Source organism: Leucoraja erinacea, chromosome 38 (assembly GCF_028641065.1).
Source record: "Leucoraja erinacea ecotype New England chromosome 38, Leri_hhj_1, whole genome shotgun sequence".
In the NCBI taxonomy this organism is placed as follows: Eukaryota; Metazoa; Chordata; class Chondrichthyes; order Rajiformes; family Rajidae; genus Leucoraja; species Leucoraja erinaceus.
Window position 1 is genome coordinate 1,344,915 of NC_073414.1, and position 22,185 is coordinate 1,367,099.

General features: G+C 50.5%; 2 protein-coding genes across 3 annotated transcripts; one reads left to right on the forward strand and one right to left on the reverse strand.

Annotated features, from left to right (window-relative positions):
• The first annotated feature begins 1,062 nt into the window (after positions 1-1,062).
• Positions 1,063-7,967, forward strand: LOC129714083 (zinc finger and BTB domain-containing protein 1-like). Of its 2 annotated transcripts, none has more exons than XM_055663547.1 (3): positions 1,063-1,128; positions 3,644-5,859; positions 6,058-7,967. In XM_055663547.1, exon 2 carries the CDS (start codon positions 3,649-3,651, stop codon positions 5,380-5,382), a length of 1,734 nt encoding a protein of 577 aa, XP_055519522.1. In that variant the 5' UTR covers positions 1,063-1,128; positions 3,644-3,648; the 3' UTR covers positions 5,383-5,859; positions 6,058-7,967. The 2 variants fall into 2 exon arrangements, with proteins under 2 accessions (XP_055519522.1, XP_055519523.1); XM_055663548.1 differs by having other exon boundaries at positions 3,644-5,816; positions 6,395-7,967.
• Positions 7,968-8,441: 474 nt separating this feature from the next.
• polr1g (RNA polymerase I subunit G) lies at positions 8,442-11,720 on the reverse strand. The gene is made up of 2 exons (XM_055663559.1): positions 11,426-11,720; positions 8,442-9,791 (listed from the first exon to the last, which is right to left on the reverse strand). The coding sequence occupies exons 1-2, from the start codon at positions 11,545-11,547 to the stop codon at positions 9,197-9,199; spliced, it is 717 nt and encodes a 238-aa protein (XP_055519534.1). The 5' UTR covers positions 11,548-11,720; the 3' UTR covers positions 8,442-9,196.
• Between the last annotated feature and the right edge of the window lie 10,465 nt (positions 11,721-22,185).

Here is a 22,185-nt window from a genome sequence, read left to right on the forward strand (position 1 = left end):
GCTGATTTAGATCAAAGATCTTTGGTTTTACACAGAGTGGTGAATCTGTGGAATTCTCTGCCGCAGAAGGTAGTTGAGGCCACACAGTTCATTGGCTATATTTAAGAGGGAGTTAGATGTGGCCCTTGTGGCTAAAGGGATCAGGGGGTATGGAGAGAAGGCAGGTACGGGATACTGAGTTGGATGATCAGCCATGATCATATTGAATGGCGGTGCAGGCTCGAAGGGCCGAATGGCCTACTCCTGCACCTAATTTCTATGTTTCTATGAAGACACAAAATGCTGGAGTAACTCAGCGGGACAGGCAGCATCTCTGGAGAGAAGGAATGGGTGACGTTTTGGGTCGAGACCCTTCTTCAGACAGTGTGAAAAGGGACTGGATATTTTAAAAGCGAAGATAGATAAGATTCTTGATTACGTCTGAAGAAGGGTCTCGACCCGAAATGTCACCCATTCCTTCTCTCCAGAGATGCTGCCCGTCCCGCTGAGTTACTCCAGCTTTTTGTGGCTGTCCCCAGTGTGGAGCTGTCCTTGTGTCCCCGGTGTGGAGCTGTCTTGAGCCCTTACTGGAGCTGACCAGTGGGTCTTGGTGTGGAGCTGATCTAGAGCCCCAGCATGGAGCTGACCAGTGAGCCCCAGCGTGGAGCTGACCAGTGGGCCCCAGTGTGGAGCTAACCTTGAGCCCCAGCATGGAGCTGACCTTAACCCCAGTGCGGAGCTGACCAGTGGGCCCCAGTGTGGAGCTAACCTTGAGCCCCAGCATGGAGCTGACCTTAACCCCAGTGCGGAGCTGACCAGTGAGCCCCAGCGTGGAGCTGACCTTAGCTACCTTAGACTCTTGATTAGTACGGGTGTCAGAGGTTTTGGGGAGAAGGCTGGACCTACTCCTGCACCTATTGTCTATGTTTCTATGTTTAGATTGGGGGTGAATGGGGGAGAACTACAATTCCCAGAAGGCATGGGGGGGGGGGGGGTGGATGGGAAGAACTACAATTCCCAGAAGGCATGGGGGGGTGAATGGGGGAGAACTACAATTCCCAGAAGGCATTGGGGGCGAGGAGCGGAAGTGCCAGTTGTAGCAACTTGCTGTAGCAATTTTTTTGCAGAAGCTGCGAGTTTCAACCACAGGTGAGTTTCTTTTTTGCTGTCGGATAAAACCCATTTACTCTGCAAAAATGTTTAATTATAAAGCCTAATCTGGAGGATGCAAAGAAGAAAACGCCCCTGCGGGCAAACGTGTTTGCATTTGGTGGTGGGGGGGTGTGTGTAGATGTAGGGGAGACAATGCCGGGTGCCTTGAGAGAGGTGCATGGGGTTGGGGAAGGAGATGGCACCGTGTGTTACTCGCTGCAGTGCATAGCCGGCTGTCCTCTCACATATATATCGGCCCCACATCAGGACTTAGCCGGCGGCGTGGGCCTCGGCTCTTGAGTCGCAGCAGAGGGACACAGACTGTGTCATAGAGTTGTCACACACACACAGGCCCAGCCTGCCCACACCGACCTACATGTCCCCAGCAACACTAGTCCCACCTGCCCACGTTTGGCCCACATCCCTCCAAACCTGTCTCCAGGCCAAATATATATTAAATGTCACCGTCCCAGTCTGAAGAAGGGTTTCCGCCTGAAACGTTGCCTATTCCCTTCGCTCCATAGATGCTGCCTCACCCGCTGAGTTTCTCCAGCACATTTGTCTAGCATAGTCCCAGTCTCAACTACCTCCCCCTCCTCTGAAGAAGAAGGGTCTCGACCCGAAACGTTACCAATTCCTTCTCTCCATAAATGCTGCCTCACCCGCTGAGTTTCTCCAGCATTTTTTGTCTACTTTCAATTCTTCCAGCAGCTGCAGTTCTTTCTTAAACGCACCTCCTCCGGCAGCTTGTTCCATACACCCATCACCTTTTGTGTAAAACAAATTCCCCTCAGCTTCCTATTTCTTTAGCCAGAGGCTGGTGAATCTGTGGAATTCTTTGCCACAGAAGGTTGTGGAGGCCAAGTCAGTGGATATATTTTAAGACAGAGATAGATAGATTCTTGATTAGTGTGGGTGTCAGAGGTTTTGAGGAGAAGGCAGGAGAATGGGGTTAGGAGGGAGAGAGTGGTCAGCCATGATTGAATGGCGGAGTAGACTTGATGGGCCGAATGCCTAATTCTACTCCTATTCCTTATGACATATTAAATCTTTACCCCCTCACCAAAAACTTATGTCATTCTGGTTCTTGGTTCACCTATTCCGGGCGAAACGTTTACCACAAGAGGCAAGAGTGTTTTGTGGTCATATGTCCTGAAAACGGAACAATGAAATTCTTACTTGCAGCAGCAGAAACTATAAGATATATAAATTCAGTAAACACCCAAATAAACATACATGCTTCAAAGTAAGTTCTCAACTGTTATATTTGATTCTTTGCTGTTGTGCTGCTTGAAAATGTCACCACAGAAAGACACCAGTTATATCTATACCCCTCATGATCTTGTACACCTCTATAAGATCTCCCCTCATCCTTCTGCGCTCCAAGGAATAAAGTCCGACCTCCCTCTGAGTGAAAAGGTTGCCCCTTGGGTTCCTTTTAAATAGTTCTACTCTCACCTTGAACTTAGAGTGCAGCACTGTGGCATGGCGGTAGATCATGCCGGAGCTCCGTGCTGAAACCACGGGTGGGGGGGAGGGGGAAGAGCTCCGTGCTGAGACCACAGGGGGAGCTCCGTGTTGAGACCACGGGGGGAAGCTGAATTGAATTGAATTTATTTGTCATTCAGACCTTTCGGTCTGAACGAAATTTCATTTCCCTGCAGTCATACATATAATAAAAAATGACAAAAACACACAGTCAACACAAATTTAACATCCACCACAGTGAGTTCACCAAACACCTCTTCACTGTGATGGAAGGCAAAATCCCAAAGTCTCTGTCTCTTCCCTCTTCGGTCTCAGCTCTGTGCTGAGACCACTGGAGGGGGAGAGAGGGGGGAGAGCTCCGTGCTGAGACCACGGAGGAGGGGGGGGGGGGGGGAGAGGGAGGAGAGCTCCGTGATGAGACCGCGGGGGGGGGGGAGCTCCGTGATGAGACCACGGGGGTGGCTACAGTGAGAACAGCTGACTGGTTTGCGGAAATGAGACTATCGAAATGCACAACTGGGAAATGAAACGGGGCTTAAAGGCCTGCTTCCTCAAATGCGAGTTTGCGTAAGACGGGAAGTACTTGTAATAAATTAAACTAATTAAGGACCAGTTTCACCCTGGCCAGTCCCTGTTCTCCCCTCTCCCATCGGGCAAAAGGTACAGAAGTGAAAAAACGCACACCTCTAGATTCAGGGACAGTTTCTTCCCAGCTGTTATCAGGCAACTGAACCATCCTACCAACAACCAGAGAGTTCCCTGACCTCCCATCCATCACTTTGAAGACTCTCGGACTATCTTTAATCAGACTTTACAGGACTTTATCTTGCACTAAACGTTATTCAATTTATTCCCTTTATCATGTACACCAAAGATACTAGAGGAGCTGATGTACACTGTGTACAGCGTATCCTGTATTGTCTAATCATGTATTGTCTTTTCGCTGACTGGTTAGCAACAAAGCTTTTCACTGTACCTCAGTCCGCGTGACAATAATAAACTAATCTACCTCTGTGTGTTGCAGGGGCGATGACGAGCCACAGCGAGCATGTCTTGCAACAGCTGTGCTCACAGCTGGAATACGGTTTCCTGTGCGACTGCTCCATTGCAGTGGGAGATGTGCGTTTCCGGGCCCACCGCGTGGTGCTGGCGGCCTGCAGCTCCTACTTCCACAAGCTCTTTGTCAACCAGCCAGCGGACTCGTGCCTGGTGTCCCTCAGCTCCCAGGCTGTCAGCCCTGATCACTTTGACCTGATCCTGCAGCTGATGTACACGGGCCACCTGGACTCGTCACCCGCAGACCTGGAGCGTTTCCGGGCCTCGCTGCGCTTCCTCAAGCTCTACAACGCCAGCCGATTCCAACCCACGGTGGGGGAGAGGGAGTGCGAGGGAGACGGGCCTACCCACCAGGCCTCGGGCAAACCACTGGTGTTCGGGGTGCAGCTGTACCAGGACAAGGCGGTGGGACAGTCTCAGGCCCCGGCGACAATCGACAGGCCCGTCTCAGTGAAGGCCGAGCTGCCCGACGAGGCAGCGGACCCTCAGGCCTACCTGTGCCACCACTGCGGCCTGGCCTTTGAGGAGCAGGCCGGCCTGAGGGAGCACCTGGGGCTCCACGCCGAGAGGCCTCTGCACTGCCCCCTGTGTGGCCTGGCCTTCGAGCAGGCCCCGGACCTGCAGGAGCACATGTGCGAGTGTGTGAGACAGGGACGGCTGGTCAAGCGAGAGGAGGAGGAGAGGCCTAGCAGAGTGCTAGGCCCAAAGCCCAAGGTTGAGGAAGGCCCAGCGGCGGGGGGGAGCGCCGAAGATCTGAGAGGCCTCAGGCCTTGGGGTCTGGAGGCAGGAGAGCCGGAGGCCGAGGGCTCAGTTGGCCGCAGGGCCTGGGGAGAGGCTGAGGACTATGTCCTGGAGGAGGGCGAGGTGCGTTTCCCTGGAGACGACGACCTGGTGCTGGAGAACGCCACGGACGACTCGATCAGCAGCTCGGAGAGCAGCGCGGAGGGCGAGGGCGAGGGCGAGGTCTCGGAGGGGAGCGACGAGGAGGCGAGAGCCGCAGCAGAATCCTCCACTGTCGATGCCCCCCCGGATCCTCTCCTCTCCGTGCCCCCCCTCTCTTCCCCCTCCTCCGCCCCGGTGCCAGAGCCCCCTGTCCTGACGCCAGCCGAGGGCCGGCAGGCCTGCCAGGCTGCTCGCCGCAAGGGCAAGGCCTGGCGCTGCCGCACGTGCGAGGGGTGCTGCGAGGAGCGGGGCTGGGACCGCAGGAAGCGGAGACGCAGGAGGAGAGAGGAGGAGGAGGGAACGGCGGCCTCATCTTCCCAGACCGCCCTGTCCTCCCGCACTACCCACCGCCAGGGGCCCCTCCCCAAGCACGCACGTGGCCCCGCGGAGGGCGGCCTGAGCACTCGGCTGGCCGGCCCGGCCTATGCCAAGGCCTTCCCACGAGAGCTGCGCTTACAGCTGGCAGGCCGGAGCGGGGACGCCCGCTTTAAATGCTCGGTGTGCGGGCACCGCAGCAGCAGGAAGTACGGGCACCTGGTCCACATGGACACACACCTCTCGGCTGGCCAGGCCGTCTGCCAGGTGTGTTACGAGATCCTGCCGGGCAAGGCCGAACTGCAGAGGCACCTGGAGAGCCACATGTACCCGTGCGGGGTGTGTGGGGAGAAGTTCAGGCTGAAGAAGGACATGGTTGCCCACGCCATCACCTGCTGGTCCAGGAAGCTGCACGGCACTGAGCCAGGCCGGGCCGGGGCCAAGAACTGACCCAACCCAACTCCTGGGCCAGGGGAGGCTGCAGGCCGTGGATGGGTGGCCCTTCTTCAAACTGAGTGTAGGTGGGGAAGAGAGAAGATACCTGGACGAGTGCAGAGGCCGAACAAAGTGTGGCGGTGATAGGTGAGGGGGGGGTGATGATAGGAAGATAGTTAGATCAAAGGACAAAGATTAAAACAAAGGGTGAGAGACCGAAGAATTGACGAGCCGAGCCCCCCCCCCCCCCCATCTACAATGTCTAAAGAAGGGTCCCGACCCAAAACGTCACCTATCCTAGTGTCAGGCAGCATCTTTGGAGGGAATGGCATGGGTGACATTTCTTTATACATTCACAAGGTATTTGTAATGTATATTACATATACATCACAGTATTCAAGGTGTGTCTGCATTAAATTGCATACAAAAAAAGGACACAGAGTGCTGGAGTAACTCAGTGGGTCAGGCAGCATCTGTGAAGAACATGGATAGGTGGCGTTTCACAGAATGCTGGAGTAACTCAGCGGGTTAGGCAGCATCTGTGAAGAACATGGATAGGTGACGTTTCACAGAGTGCTGGAGTAACTCAGTGGGTCAGGCAGCATCTGTGGAGAACATGGATAGGTGACGTTTCACAGAGTGCTGGAGTAACTCAGCGGGTCAGGCAGCATCTGTGAAGAACATGGATAGGTGACGTTTCGGGTAGGGACCCTTCCTCAGACCTCATCTCTGGTCAGGACTCTTCTTCAGATTGTCAATGTAAATTGTTCATGTCTAGTTGCCCTTAAGGTGGGAAGATGCCTTCTTGAACCAAAGACAAAGTGCTGGAGGAACTCAGCATCTGTGCAGGGAAATGGACAGGTGATGTTTCAGGTTGGGGCCCTTCATTGGGTTGAAAGTCGAGTATGCATTCCCTCCACAGATGCTGCCTGACCAGCTGTGTTCCTCCAGCTCTTTGTGTTTTACTCAAGATTCCAGCGTTTGCAGTTTTAAAAGAAACTGCAGAGATGCTGCTTGACCCGCTGAGTTCCTCCAGTGCTCATATTTATTGTGTTAATTGGACTACAGCTACCAGTCGGGAATTGAAACCTGACTGTTAGTAAATGATGTGGTATCTGGCTCGCTGTTAGTCAGGGGTTCGAGTGTGCCTCAGATGGAGCAGGGCTTACAGATGCAGTCGGATTTGGAAATGCAAAGTGGGCTGGAAAGTGGATTGGTTTGTCGCCAAGAGTCTTGGCTTATTGTGACAAGTTGAAATAATTCAAGATTAAACTCAGCGGGAACCTGTAAACCCACTGGATTCACTGGAAAATATATTGTACTACTGTGTAACGTAAAACAAAATGTGAAAAGTGTGCTGGGATATTAAAGATAGACGCAAAGTGCTGGAGTTACAGCGGATCGGGCAAAGATCGGTTACCGCAACATTTTGCGTCCCATCTTTGATATAAACCAGCATCTGCAGTTCCTTTTAATAATATGAGTTGGAGTATTAATGGAAGTAACATTCAGTAAACCTGGACAATCTTCAAGTCCGGTGCCAATAAAGTCCTGAGATTGCCAGATTATCAGAGTTTTTCTGTTTTGGGGAATGCCAGACACAAGTGCCATGTTTCCGCAAAAAATGTTAATCTGCCTTGAGCAACAAAGCAATGTGCTGGAACAACTCAGTAGGTCAGACAGGCAACATCTGTGGAGAGTAATGGCGGCAGTGATTTTACATCATAAGGTCATAAGCGATAGTGGTAGAATTAGGCCATTCGGCCCATCATTCAAGCATGGCTGATCTATCCCTCCCTCCTCTCCCCATGCTCCTGCCTTCTCCCCATAACGTCGCAATCAAATGTACTAACCAGGAATCTCCCTGTGATGGCGTGGGTTTTCTCCAGGTGCTTCCCACACCCCAAAAATATACGGGTTTGTAGACTAATTGGCTTGGTAAAATTGTAAATTGTCACTAGTGTGCTGGGATAACATAGAACTAGTGTGATTGTTGAGGGTGGGCGAAAAGGCCTATTTCAATAGACAATAGGTGCAGGAGTAGGCCATTCGGCCCTTCGAGCCTGATCATCCCCAATCAGTACCACGTTCCTGCCTTCCCCCCATATCCCCATGACCGCTATTTTTAAGAGCCCTATCTAGCTCTCTCTTGAATGCTCTCTCACTCTCCCATGCTGTATCTCCAAACTAATCTTATCAAGAGTTGGTGGGCATTGGAGAATGTGTGGAATGGATTGCAGAGGTATAGGAGAACGAGAGGGGGGGAATAAGACTGCATCCCTGGGATCAAACGTTGACCCAGTGGGCCAAATGGTCATCCATTTCTAACATCTGTCCATTTCCTTCCACAGATGTTATCTAACTAATTGAGTTACTCCAGCAGTTTGTTTTTCCTCAAGGTTCCATCATCTGCAGCCTCATGTATTATCAGGGTATCTCCCTGTGCAGTCACTGGTGTCTGTCATGCAATCTTGCAGTAGATGGGTGTCTGATGATTCTTAACCAAGAGCAGGTTTATGTTGCACTGATTTGAAAAGGTTGTATTTTAAAAATGATATTTGTTTATTGACCAGAGTTTTGTAAATAAATTGTTAATTGGAGACTTGAGGTTAATGTTTATGTGATTAAAATATATTATATATTAGGCAGTGGGCCTTTTATACTTAAAAAAACAAACAAACACGTGTATCACCAGAGACCCGGGTTCGATCCTGACCACGGGTGCTGTTTGTACGGAGTTTGTACGTTCTCCCTGTGACCTGTGTGGGTTTTCTCCATGTACTCTGGTTTCCTTCCACTCTCCAAAGATGTACAGGTTTGTAGGTTAATTGGCTTGGTAAAATTGACACATGTGTAGGACAGTGTTAATGTGCGGAGATTGCTGGTCAGCACCGAATCAGTGGGCCGAAGGGCCACGCTGTATCTAAACTAAGCGGTGGTTTGGCTATTGAGGGAGCTGTTCATCGTAACGCTCGGCTCTTTCCCGAGTTGTACGTTTGAGCACCGGTTTCACAAGGAATGCACTGGTTACCTTGAGCGATGGCTGCAATACATTTTGGACACCAACAACTTCATAGATGACATCTGGTTTTTAATAAAATCATTTGCAAAACAAAACACAAATTGGAAGCCTGGGCAGAAATGGCCACAAAAGTATTCGACACAGTAATGTTCCCTCTACACTGACCCATCAAACACTCCTGGAGCAGGGATAGATATCAGTATCGTTACTGAATAAATCCCCCCCCCCCCCCCCCCACAGGTCTGAAGAAGGGTCACGACCCAAAACGTCACCCATTCCTTCTCTCCAGAGATGCTGCCTGCCCCGCTGAGTTACTCCAGCACTTTGTGTCTATCTTACCAACAATGGGAAGATAATAAACCCCTTCAAACTATCCTGTAACTTGGGCAACAGCTAAATCTGCATCAAGTCCTGTGCTTGGGCTTCAACCTGACAGAGAGTGGGGGAGGTCCCAATTCTTGGCACGGGTTGCCCCCACCAAGATAGCTTGCAATAATTCCCCGCTGATCTCGGTGTCCCAGTCAGATGTTAACAACACGCAAATCAGAGCTCCAATGCTAAACGAGAGGGAGTTTCCTTCAACGTACCCAAGAAGATAACGCAGAGGTGAACTGTCACAAAAAGGTAATTCGTCACCCAATTCAGGAGAGGAGTGACATACGCTGGAATCCTGCAGTTCTAGGATTTATACAACATACAGAGGTTGGATGGAGAGCCCCCCAAACTTGGCATCACCAAAACTCATTAGTCACAAGATGGCAAGAGGAAGTAGGACCCAGATGCATCATTTGGAGCTCCAGTTGCCATTTAAACTTTATCCTTTTTCTTCTTCTTCTTGTGCCTGGTGTCTGATTCAGAGGGCATATTTTCGTAGCTTTCATCTTTGCCCCTCTTCTCCCGCTTCCTGTGTTTGTGTCCCACTTCTGGCACCGGCACATCCAGCAGCTCTTTGCTCTTCTTCTTTTTCTTTTTCCTAGACTCGCCCGGAGTTTCCGAATCGACTTCTTGGCCTCCAGGTTCGAGTTCCTCGACCGCCACTTTCTCTTTCGCCCTCTTCTTCTTGCCTCTCCGCGTCGGCTGTCGTTCCCGTGTGGACCACCCGGGCGGGCCTACTCCGAAAGGCTGGAAGCGTTGCTTCAAGTCGGTCGGGATGTTGGGAGCGGGGCTGGTGGGGATGCAGCGTGGCTCTGCGCTGCTGCATGCAGCCTCCCAGTTCTCATCGATGGTGATGCAGCCAGCAAAATCCGAGCAGCTCTCTGTCCGGCCCTCTGCGTCTGTGGGGAGGATCAGGCAGATGCCCTCTGCTCCACCCGGTGTGGAAAACACATTGTACACTTTATCCTCACAAGTCTTAGACTGCAGTGTCTGAAAACCAACCAAGGGGATCTTCTTTCCAGAAAAACTGAAACAGAACAACCACACATTAGACCCACGCAAACAGAACAGTCTCTTGAAGTGAGACACAAAATGCTGGCATTCAAAGGATGCTGGGTGAACCAGTATTTAATTTCTTACTGGTTGTCCTTAGGGCGTGATGCCCTACAACTGAACACAAAGTGCTGGAGGAACTCAGCATGACAGGCAGCATCTTTGGAGGGAATGGCATGGCAGCATCAACGGAAAAAAAGGAATAGGTAACGTTTCGGAGCGAAACCCTTCATCAGATTCAGGTTTCGACCCGAAATGTCACATATTCCTTTTCATCAGAGATGCTGCCTGACCCACTGAGTTACTCCAGCATTTTGTGGCTACCTTCAGTATAACCCAGCATCTGCAGTTCCTTCTTTCAGCCCCTTGAAGATGCGGTCAGTGGAGTCACAGGTGGACAGCACAGAAACAGACCCTTCAGCCCCACCACTGCCCCTCTTGCCTACCCCTTTATTTCCACCCCCTGTCCAAGTTCACCGCCCACCTCCCCTTCATATCCTACCCTCACCCTCCCAACATATACAACTCCAACCTCTCCCCTCAATCTATTAACAGATCTCTACCTACCCCTCCCTCACTCCTGCACTCTCCCACCCACCTACATGGGCCACCTTCACCCTCTAACCCCCCCCCCCATACTTCACTCCCCTCATCTTTATCCCCACCACTCTCCCTTCACCCATAACTCATCCCTACCCTCCCTCTCCTCATCCCTACCCCCATATCCCCTCAACCCCCTTACATACACACCTCCACCTCCCTACAAACGCACCACCACCCCCTCCTGCACTCACCCCCTCCCCATTAAATTACCCTTCACCTCCACATATTCCCCTCTCCCCTCATCCTCACTCCCATATTCCTCCCCTCACACATCACTCTCCCTCCTACATTTCACCCCCTTAGATATAGATAGATAGATATAGATATGCCATTTATTGTCACTATACATGTACAGTGAAAATGAAATCTGCTCGTACTCAGTGCATACATACAATTTAGCACAAAAAAACAAGAAACAGAAAAAACAGAAGGGGGTCTTACCCCCAATCCTTCCTTCATCATCCCCCTCCTCACTATGTTTCACTCACTCATCCCCTCACCCTACTTGTCCTCTCCCCCCCTCACACATTTCACTCCCTCTCTCCTCACCCTCACCCCCATCTCTCACTCCACAGCACATTACCTATTTCACTCCATTCATCTCCCCACTTCCCCTCACTCCCACCCTCACCCTCTCCCCCTTCCCTCACCTCACTCTCCACTCACCCCCTCCCTCTCCCTCCCTTACACCCCCCTCCCCCTCCATCACTCCCCCCCCATCTACATCACTTCCCTCCCTCCCCCCCACTTTCCCCCCTCCCCCTCCCCCCTCCTCCATCACTCCATCTCTCACCCACCCTCTCCATCACCCCATCCCTCCCTCTTCCCTCCCTCCCCCCACACTCCCCCCCCCCCCCACTCTCCCTCCCCCCACCCCCCCCCCCCCTCACTCCCCCTCCATCACCCCCCCCCCCCCATCACTCCCCCTCCATCACCCCCCCCCCCACACTCCCCCCTCCCCCCCTATCACTCCCCCCCCCCCCCCCCCCACTATCCCCCACCCACCCGCGGGCGGTGAAGTCGGCGGGGGCGCGGATCAGCCACAGACGAGCGGCGGTTTCGCGGGTCCCGGGCGGCGCCGCGCGCGGTGAAGGCACAAACTCGGGGGGCGCCTGGAAACCGCGCATCGCCCCGACCGTTGGCCGTTGGTGTTGACCGTTGGCCGTTGGCGGGCTCGCGCTCAAAGCTCTGGTCGTTGCTCTTGCTCTGGTATCTTTGGGCTCGTGGACGGTGCGCGTCAGCACGCCGGGCGTCAGCGGGCGGAGCTCGTCACCACGCCGGGCGTCAGCGGGCGGAGCTCGTCACCAAAGATCCTATAGCGGTGCTATAAGATCTTTTCTCGTCACCACGCCGGGCGTCAGCGGGCGGTGCTCGTCACCACGACGGGCGTCAGCGGGAGCAGCTCGTCACCACGACGGGCGTCAGCAGCCGCAGCTCGTCACCACGCCGGGCGTCAGCGGGCGGAGCTCGTCACCACGCCGGGCGTCAGCGGGCGGAGTTCGTCCCCACGCCGGGCGTCAGCGGGAGCAGTTCGTCACCACGCCGGGCGTCAGAGGGCGGAGTTCGTCACCACGCCGGGCGTCAGCGGGAGCAGCTCGTCACCACGCCGGGCGTCAGTGGGCGGAGTTCGTCACCACGCCGGGCGTATGCGGGAGCAGCTCGTCACCACGCCGGGCGTCAGCGGGAGCAGCTCGTCACCACGCCGGGCGTCAGCGGGCGGACGCTCAGCCTGAGCCCAACCTTCCCAAGAAATGGGGGAGCGAAACTCAATAATCCATCCCACACTTCCACACATCGCTCTCAAACCCGCTCTCTGCATTCATCAAGCTTTATAATATGCATTCAATATGTGACAACACAACTATGGACACTAGAGGTCTTTAAAACCTTCTTCCCCAGTGCACAGTCCCTGGCCTCCCCCCCTTCACCCTTAATGGAAGATTCCAAGACTCGTCCACTCAAGCTGTAGGGGTGCGCACATTCCCCTCTCCTGCAAATTCCGGGCCTGGCCAATGCTGTGGACACGCTGGATGCACTTGCGGAGCTTGATAATTTAGCTTATATTACTTAAGATGTTTTATTTTAGAATGGGGGGAAAAAATCAACGTACGCCTGTATATTCTTATAAGCAGTATCCCCCTCTAATGTTGTGGTTAGGCCCTTAAAGGGAGGTGGTTCATTCAACATATTAACTTTGCCGACAGATATTGGCAATGAGCACGTGCAGGGGGCGCTGTTGAGCCAGGGTTGCCAGGGGAGATGATCTATACAACCTGATTTAATATATAGTCTGATTTAATATCAGTTCAAGACAGTGTTATAGAGCAGAGAGGGATTTAGTGTAATGAAGTTTAGTTTATTCATGTTCATCGTTCATCAGTTCTAGGAGCAGAATTAGGCCATTCGGCCCGTCAAGTCATGGCTGATCTATCTCTCCCTCCTAGCCCCATTCTCCAGCCTTCTCCCCAAAATCTTTGACACCCGTACTAATCAAGAGTCTAAGGTAGCTAAGGTCAGCTCCACGCTGGTGCTCACTGGTCAGCTCCACACTGGGGGTTAAGCTCAGCTCCATGCTGGGGCTCAAGGTCAACTCCACACTGGGGCCCACTGGTCAGCTCCGCACTGGGGTTAAGCTCAGCTCCATGCTGGGGCTCAAGGTCAACTCAACACTGGGGCCCACTGGTCAGCTCCATGCTGGGGCTCACTGGTCAGCTCCATGCTGGGGCTCAAGATCAGCTCCACACCAAGACCCACTGGTCAGCTCCAGTAAGGGCTCAAGACAACTCCACACCGGGGACACAAGGAGAGCTCCACACTGGGGACAGCCACAAAAAGCTGGAGTAACTCAGCGGGACAGGCAGCATCTCTGGAGAGAAGGAATGGGTGACGGTTCGGGTCGAGACCCTTCTTCAGACGTAATCAAGAATCTTATCTATCTTGGCTTTAAAAATATCTAGTCCCTTTCCACACTGTCTGAAGAAGGGTCTCGACCCAAAACGTCACCCATTCCTTCTCTCCAGAGATGCTGCCTGTCCCGTTGAGTTACTCCAGCATTTTGTGTCTACATAGAAACATAGAAACATAGACAATAGGTGCAGGAGTAGGCCATTCGGCCCTTCGTGCCTGCACCATTCGCCATTCAATATGATCATGGCTGATCATCCAACTCAGTATCCCATCCCTGCCTTCTCTCCATACCCCCTGATCCCTTTAGCCACAAGGGCCACATCTAACTCCCTCTTAAATATAGCCAATGAACTGGCCTCAACTACCTTCTGTGGCAGAGAATTCCAGAGATTCACCATTCTCTGTGTGAAAAATGTTTTACTCATCTTGGTCCTAAAAGATTTTCCCCTTAAACTGTTACCCCTTGTTCTGGACTATCCTGACTTGAAACATTGCCCGTCCATTCCCTCCACGGACGCTGCCTGCCCTACTGAGATTCCCTCAGCACTTTATGTTTTGCTCAAGTTTCCAGCATCTGCAGTTCATCGTATCTACATCAAAGAGCCTCTCCTCTGTGGTGAGTATGTCCTCTCTCCCCATACACACCATATATCTGCATTGGTGGTTTAGTGGTAGAATTCCTGCCTGCCACGCGGGAGGCCTGGGAAGATTCCCGGCCAATGCTTTGTAGAATTATTATTTGTGTTATGTATAAATGTCCTGAATGGTTGGTTAATATGTTTGCAGTCTGCACAGGAGTTTGTGGAGTTGCAGACTGTGAGGAAGGCTAACAATGTACACAACACTACAGGATATAGATCAGCTACAGAAATAGGTGGAGAAATGGTAGATAGAGTTTAAACTGTTTAGTTTGGTTTAATTTAGAGATACAGCGCGGAAATGTGCCTATCGACCTCCTGAGGCCACAATCCCTGTACATTAACACTATCCTACACACAATTTACACATATACCAAGCCAATTAAACTACAAACCTGTATGTCTTGTATCTGTACATATAGGTTGAGGTTGGATAGACTTAGATTGTTTTCTCTGGAACTTCGGAGGTTAAGGGGAGACTTGACATATAAAATTAGGAGAGGCATAGATAGAACCAAGGTGGAACTATCCAACACTAAAAGGCATAACTACAAGGTGAGAGGGGGAAAGTATTTTTACACAGAGAGTGGTGGGTGCCTGGAACGTGCTGCCAGGAGTGGTGGTGGAAGTAGATACGATGACAATAAACTTGAACTTGAACTTGATAGTGGTGTTTAAGATGCCCTTGGTAGTGCAGGGAATAAAGGGATATGGATCATGTCAGGCAGGTGAGATCATTTTGAATTGGCACCATGTTCAGCATGGACATAAAGAGCTGAAAGGTGCTGTACTGTTCTATGTTCTATGTTCAGAAGAAAGGCTCTCGACCCAAAATGATAGGGTTGTGAATCTGTGGAATTATTTGCCACAGAAGGCTGTGGAGGCCAAGTCAGTGGATATATTTAAGGCGGAGATTGGCAGATTCTTGATTAGTGCGGGTGTCAGAGGTTATGGGGAGAAGGCAGGAGAATGGGGTTAGCAGGGAGAGATAGATCAGCCATGACTGAATGGCGGAGTAGACTTGATGGGCTGAATGGCCTAATTCCACTCCTATCACTTACGAACTTGCGAAAACATCATCCATTCCTTCTCTCCAAAGATGCTGCCTGTCCCACTGAGTTACTCCAGCTTTTTGCGTCTATCTTTGGTTTGAACCAGCATCTGCAGTTCCATCCTACAGGCGATTAGCCGGAGCTGCTGTGGTTCTCTGGCTGCCTGCTGTTCCACATCCAGTTGCAACAGCTGGAGTTGGAGCAGAGCACTGCTGGCCTGACCCTTTGGGAAGCGGCATACAGGCCGATCGTGGGAGCAGTACCACAGAACTGTTTTAAATTAACATACAGTAGCCGCGGCTAATGTCTCTTCCATCAGCAAAGACCAACAGTCATGGGCGGAGAATGGGAAACGTGACCCAGTGTTAATTTTTAATTTTCGTTTCGGCACAAAATGCTGGACTGGAGTAAACTCAGCGGGTCAGGCGGCATCTGTGGAGGAAAGGATCTTACACAGACCTAATAGAACAGATCTTCCAGTCATTATTTCCAGTTCCATTGGTTCTTTATTGAAGTAGTCGTTCAAACAAAGAGATGTAGGTACACAAAATTGCTGGAGAAACTCAGCGGGTGCAGCAGCACCTATGGAGCGAAGGAAATAGGCGACGTTTCGGGCCGAAACCCTTCTTCAGACTGATGAACGTACCAGTTTTCCTTATTCTGCATGCAAGTTGTCGCTAGCTGCTGTGTCCCAGGTCTGGTGGGAACTGTATGCTCTCCCTCCCTTGTGCCTGTCCCTATGTCCCTATATATACCCTATAGCTGCTATAGGATCTTTGATATACACCACCCTGTGCATCTATTCGCCGCCCCCTAGTGTCTTAAATAATACTGCAAGATGTATCTAGACAAAATACTATAATATGCCAACAGTAGCTAGCCTAGACATAAATGGCCCCGACATGGAATCTGTGCAGGCTGATAAGAGTTGGTCTTGGTGTCATGTTAGGCACAGGCATTATGGGCCGAAGGGCCTGTTGCTGTGCAGCGCTGGTCTATGTTCTATATAAAATTGGAATAGAGCAATGGGAAGAAAAGGTGGAAGACAAAAATAAGAAGTGAGGGCAGCAAAAAGAGAAATGGAGAGAGAGACAGAGAGAGGGACAGAGAGAGAGAGAGAGACACAGAGAGAGAGAGAGAGTGAGAGAGAGAGAGAGACAGAGAGAGAGAGAGAGAGAGAGAGAGAGAGGGACAGAGAGAGAGAGAGAGAGAGACAGAGAGAGAGAGAGAGAGAGAGACAGAGAGAGAGAGAGAGAGAGAGAGGGAGACAGAGAGAGGGACAGAGAGAGAGACAGACAGAGAGAGGGACAGAGAGAGAGAGAGACACACACAGAGAGACAGAGAGACAGAGAGAGAGAGAGAGAGAGAGAGAGAGAGAGAGAGAGAGAGAGACAGAGAGAGAGAGACAGAGAGAGAGAGACAGAGAGAGAGACAGAGAGAGAGAGAGAGAGAGAGAGAGGGACAGAGAGAGAGAGAGAGAGAGAGAGAGAGAGAGTGACAGAGAGAGACGGAGAGAGAGAGAGAGACAGAGACAGAGAGAGACAGGCAGAGAGAGAGAGAGAGACAGACAGAGAGAGAGAGAGAGAGAGAGAGAGAGAGAGAGAGAGAGAGAGAGAGAAAGGGAGAGAGAGAGAGAGAGAGAGAGAGAGAGAGAGAGAGAGAGAGAGAGAGAGAGGCAGAGAGAGAGAGAGAGAGAGAGCAGACGGAGAGAGAGAGAGAGGGGAATGTGATGGACAGTGAGGGAGACAGGGACAGTAAGCATGCCAGTTTAATGATTTGTTCCCATTCGTGTTTAGCATAAATATTTAAAGCAGGTAAAATGAACCCTGGCCAAGAACAACATGGTTGTCCACAGGAACCCTTGACCCTGTGTTCTGTAAACATTCTGCTGTCCACCAAACTATACAACTCGTTACGGGTGAGTGGAAGGTCAGAATTGTATTAAAGTTACTTGAAAACCACAGTGTAAAGAGATAAATGTCAGTAAATCTTAAGGCAGAGGGTGTTTCACCAGAACTGCGTCACAGGAGAACTATCTCCAAAGGGCAACATTCTCCAATCATTTCGACATGTTATTGGTGTAGTGTTGTGTTTCATAAGTGATAGGAGCAGAATTAGGCCATTTGGCCCATCAAGTCTACTCCGCCATTCAATCATGGCTGATCTATCTCTCCCTCCTAACCCCATTCTCCTGCCTTCTCCCCATAACCCGAACACCCGTACTAATCAAGAATCTATCTATCAATGCCTTAAATATATCCACTGACTTGGCCTCCACAGCCGTCTGTGGCAAAGAATTCCACAGATTCACCACCCTCGGACTAAAGGAATTCCTCCTCATTTCTTTCCTAAAGGAACGTCTTTTAATTCTGAGACTGTGCCCTCTAGTCCTAGACGCTCCCTCTAGTGGAAACATCCTCTCCACGTCCACTCTACCCGGGCCTTTCACTATTAGTTTTAGATCAGAGATACAGGTTGGACACAAGCCCTTTGCCCCACCGAGCCCATCACGGCCATCATTCACCCATTCACACTAGCTCAATGTTATCTCACTTGCTCATCCACTCCATACACACACACACACACACACACACACACACACACACGCACGCACGCACACACACACACACACACACACACACACACACACACACACACACACACACACACACACACACACACACACACACACACACACACACACACACACACACACACACACACACACACACACATAGAAATTAGGTGCAGGAGGGCCACTCACAGGGGGATCCTGATCATAACCCAAAGATCCTACAGCGAGCAAGATAGTCCACTCGACGAAAAAGACTTAGTACGGCCATGGGCAGATTCATGTATGATTTTCGGACCCATTTCCGTAACCAGCAAAGATACTAGTGCGGAGACGGAAGCCGGTTACGGAAACATCCTCGTAAAAATAAAAGTTATTTGGTAAAAATCTTCTCCTCATTTTCAGAATTTTAATTTATCAACACAAACTGTTCCCCCGCAACGTTGATTACACTGCGAGTCGGGTCGGGCCGGGTTGGGTTACTGAAATGGATGAAAAAAAGGCCCACGTTCCGCTCCGTTGCATACTACACGTCAGCCCGTTGCATTTAGCAGGAGTGGTCTATCTTGCTCCGTTATAGGATCTTTAGTCAGGATCACAGACCTTAATGGTTAAATCAAGATCCCTGCACCTGCACACAGAGAGTGGTGAATCTCTGGAACTCTCTGCCACAGAGGGTAGTTGAGGCCAGTTCATCGGCTATATTTAAGAGGGAGTTAGATGTGACCCTTGTGGCTAAGGGGATCAGAGGGTATGGAGAGAAGGCAGGTACGGGATACTGAGTTGGATGATCAGCCATGATCATATTGAATGGCGGTGCAGGCTCGAAGGGCCGAAGGGCCTCTACTCCTGCACCTAATTTCTATGTTTCTATGTTTCTAACAAGTGGACTTGGAAATGATGCCAAACCAGCGACTCTGTATACTGATATACACGTGTACTGTATCTGAGATGCTTATCTAAGATGTATCTAAGTGCTTCTGTACAGTGATATATGTACTGTACTGTATACAAAAATGAATTTGACTGTACCTCGGTACATGTGACAAATAACGTCCCATGCCATACTCTACATGAGTGAGCTCATCTGAAGTTCTGGAGACTCAAAGAACTGCAAATGCTGGAATCAAGAAAGACACAAAGTGCAGGAGTAACTCAGCGGGACAGGCAGCCTCTCTGGAGGGAAGGAACGGGTGACGTTTCGGATTGAGACCCTTCTTCAGGCCAGAAGGGCCTTGATCCGAAACTCAATCGATTCATTCCTTCTCTCCAGAGATGCTGCCTGTCCCACTGCGTTACTCCAGCATTTTGTGTCTATCTTTGGTTTAAACCAGCATTTGCAGTTCCTGCCTACACATTTAGTATGCAGCTAACCCTTTTTTGGGCTTCTATCTGCAGTTTGTGTGAGTGTTTGTGTTTTTGTTTTAAAATAGTTTTATTAAAAGCAACAACCACAAAAATCTTTAAGTTGAGTTGTTGTTCTCTGTGTTCTGGATGTTCTCCAGAACATGTGGTGTGGTCTGGTCTCAGGCGGCCAGTGGTCATATGGTTCTGCTGCAGTTGTACAGGGCCCTGGTGACACCACACCTGGAGTATTCCAGTTTCACCAGGTTAATTCCCGGGATGGCAGGACTGACATATGATGAAAGAATGGCTTCTTCTTCTTTTGTGTGGCGTGCACAGCCTAAAGTTGTTGGACAACTTGTTCTATTTGATCTTCCGTTTGTGCACGTCGAGTTGATTGCATTAGTCGAAACAGGATGGACCACGTGAAGGTTGCAATCTCCCACCCCAAAGAATGGCTCAATGGACTTGCATTCACTGGAATTTAGAAGGATGAGAGAGGATCTTATAGAAACATATACAATTCTTAAAGGATTGGACAGGTTCAATGCAGGTAAACGCTCCCCATGTTGGAGGAGTCCTGAACCAGGGGTCACAGTTTAAGATTAAGGGGTAGGCCATTTAGGATTGTGAAGAGGAAAATCTTTATTTCCGAAGGGCCTGTTTCCACGCTGTATCTCTAAACTAAACCGAGCTAACCGTGACATGCAATCTTTCATTTCCCTCGGAGGACTTAATGAAGTAAGTTCCTGGATATTAACGTCAAATCCTTGAAAAGTTTGGAAACGGGTGAGAAAGTTTTGGAGGAAGTGATCTCCATTTGTGGAGGGATTTGCGATCGTGGTGAGCTCAGTAGAAGACTATGCTTGATTTTGAAAGTACTTCTTGATCTCTTGACCCGGCAGGGTTTGAATGAAAGAACTATTAGTCTGTCTTAATAATACTTTAAACATATTTGTGAGACACTGCGTAAACATGGCATTTGCTTCAATAGGTGGAATGTCAACTGGTGCTAATCCTTTCTTTGGCAAAATATCATTCGATAACATATAGTTTGTTCCAGTATTTGAATTAAATTCTCACTGTATTTAACTCTTTTGTTAACTGTTGGGTAAAAGCTCTTGCATTTTACACACGTCAAAATAATTTGCAGCCAAAGAACTTTAATCTTATAGAAACATACAAAATTCTTAAGGGATTGGACAGGCTAGATGCAGGAAAAATGTTCCCCATGTTGGGGGAGTCCAGAACCAGGGGGGTCACAGTTTAAGCGTAAGGGGTAGGCCATTTAGAACAGTGGGAAAACTTTTTCACCCAGAGAGTTGTGAATCTGGGATTCTCTGCCACAGAAGGCCGTGGAGGCCAATTAACTGGATGTTTTCAAGACAGAATTAGATTTAGCTCTAAGGGCTATAGGAATCACGGGATATGGGGGAAATCGCAGGAATGGGGTACTGATTTTGGATGATGAGCATATTGAATGGTGGTGCTGGCTCGAAGGGCTGAATGGCCTATTCCTGCACCCTATTTTCTATGTTTCTATGAAATGCAGTTATTCTTGAAGTGTAGAAAGTTGGTGGGTGGATTTGTACACAGTAATATCCTATAAACAGCCATTAAGATGATGACACAGCAGGTAGAGTTGCTGCCTCACAGCGCCTGAGACCCGGGTTCGATCCTGACTACGGCTGCAGTCTGTACGGAGTTTGTACATTCTTCATGTGACCTGCGTGGGTTTCCTCCAGGTGCTCCGGCTTCTTCCCACACTCCAAAGACGTGCGGGCGTGTAGGTTAATTGGCTTCTGTAAAACTAAATTGTCCCTAGTGTGTGTAGGATGGTGATCGCTGGTCGGTGCCGAATGGGTGGGCCGTGGTAGGGCCTGTTTCCACGCTGTATCTCTAAACTAAACTAAACATTTTGTCTTAGTGTCATTTTTCTTGAATACATTTGTTTATTGGCTGTGAAAACATTGCCGATTAGGAAACACATTTGCTTCACTTAGTGATCAAGAGAAATAAACTGAATTTGGTGATAATGGATTTGAGAAGGTTCCTTCTGCCTTTATTGTTGAATAGTTTGGAATTTAGAGCATTTGGCCAACCACACCCATTCCATCCTAAATGGACATTTATTTGAATCCCTTTTTTACAACTTTCTGTCTGTGGCTAGAAAGTTCACAATCCTCCAACTACACGTCTGGATGTGGCTTAACTCCAGCATCCCCGCACACAGGGAGCTCAGAACGCCAGTCTCTTGTTGAATTCCTCATCTATAAATGGGTGGAACGGTGACCCAGCGGTCTGCACCCTAGTGGCATGAACATTGAATTCTCCCATTTCCGATTCCCCTTGCTGTCTCCTCCCTTCCTCAGCTTTCCCTCTGCCCTCGGGCTCCTCCTCTTCCTTCTTCCTTTCTTCCTCCCAGCCCCCACCCTCCATCAGTCTGACATTGCCTATTTCCTTCGCTCCATAGATGCTGCTGCACCCGCTGAGTTTCTGCAGCACTTTTGTCTACCAGCGGTAGAGTTGCTGCCTGACACAGCCCCCTGGTGACATGTCACCAGGGGGCATGTCACCAGGGGTCCCCTGTATGGTCGAGAGAGATCTCCTAGTCACCCAAATAGTCTTTCTGGTCGCCGCTGAATTTTCAACATGTCAAAAAATTTCGGCAACCTAGGACGGGTGCCGGCAGTAGCCTGTAAAGGTGGTGTAAGTGGGACAGGCACTTAAGGGGAAAGTTCCCTGGCCAACATTTGCTGTCCACCCAACAAGTGAAGGGGGCGCTGTTTTGGCGGCAGCCATGGCAGCAGCGCGTCAGCCTTTCAGTTTTATTTTTTATTTTTAGTATGTTTTAAAGTGTGTATTTAGTGGGGTTTTTTGTGTTTTGTGTGGGGGGTGTAAGGGGGAAAACCGCTTCGGTCGCCTCCTCCATGGAGAGGCGACTTTTTCCAGGTTGCCTCCCCCGTGGCCTACCATCAAGGATCGGCGAGGTCTTTCCCGGAGACGTGCCCGGGGCTTCAGCGGCAGGCGCAGCGTGGACTCGGCGTGGAGCGGGTGAGCCCTCGCTGGGGCTCGCCGGAGGGGAGTGCTCCGTTTCACTGGCCCGGGGCAGCCGGCAGCCTGAAGTCGCAGCCTGAAGCCGCGGTCTGCAGAGTTCCAGCTGCTGCGGCGTCTACAGCCCAGGATCCCTCGTGGGGGACCCGGGGGAAGAAGAAGCCGCCATTGCCGGCCCGCGGATAACTTCTACCGCGG

Coding starts and splice junctions, on each gene's coding strand:
- LOC129714083 (XM_055663547.1), top strand. CDS start 3,649: ATGACGAGCCACAGCGAGCATGTCTTGCAACAGCTGTGCTCACAGCTG.
- polr1g (XM_055663559.1), bottom strand. CDS start 11,547: ATGCGCGGTTTCCAGGCGCCCCCCGAGTTTGTGCCTTCACCGCGCGCG. Junction 9,792..11,425: donor GCCGACTTCACCGCCCGCGG/GTGGGTGGGGGA, acceptor GTTCTGTTTCAG/TTTTTCTGGAAAGAAGATCC.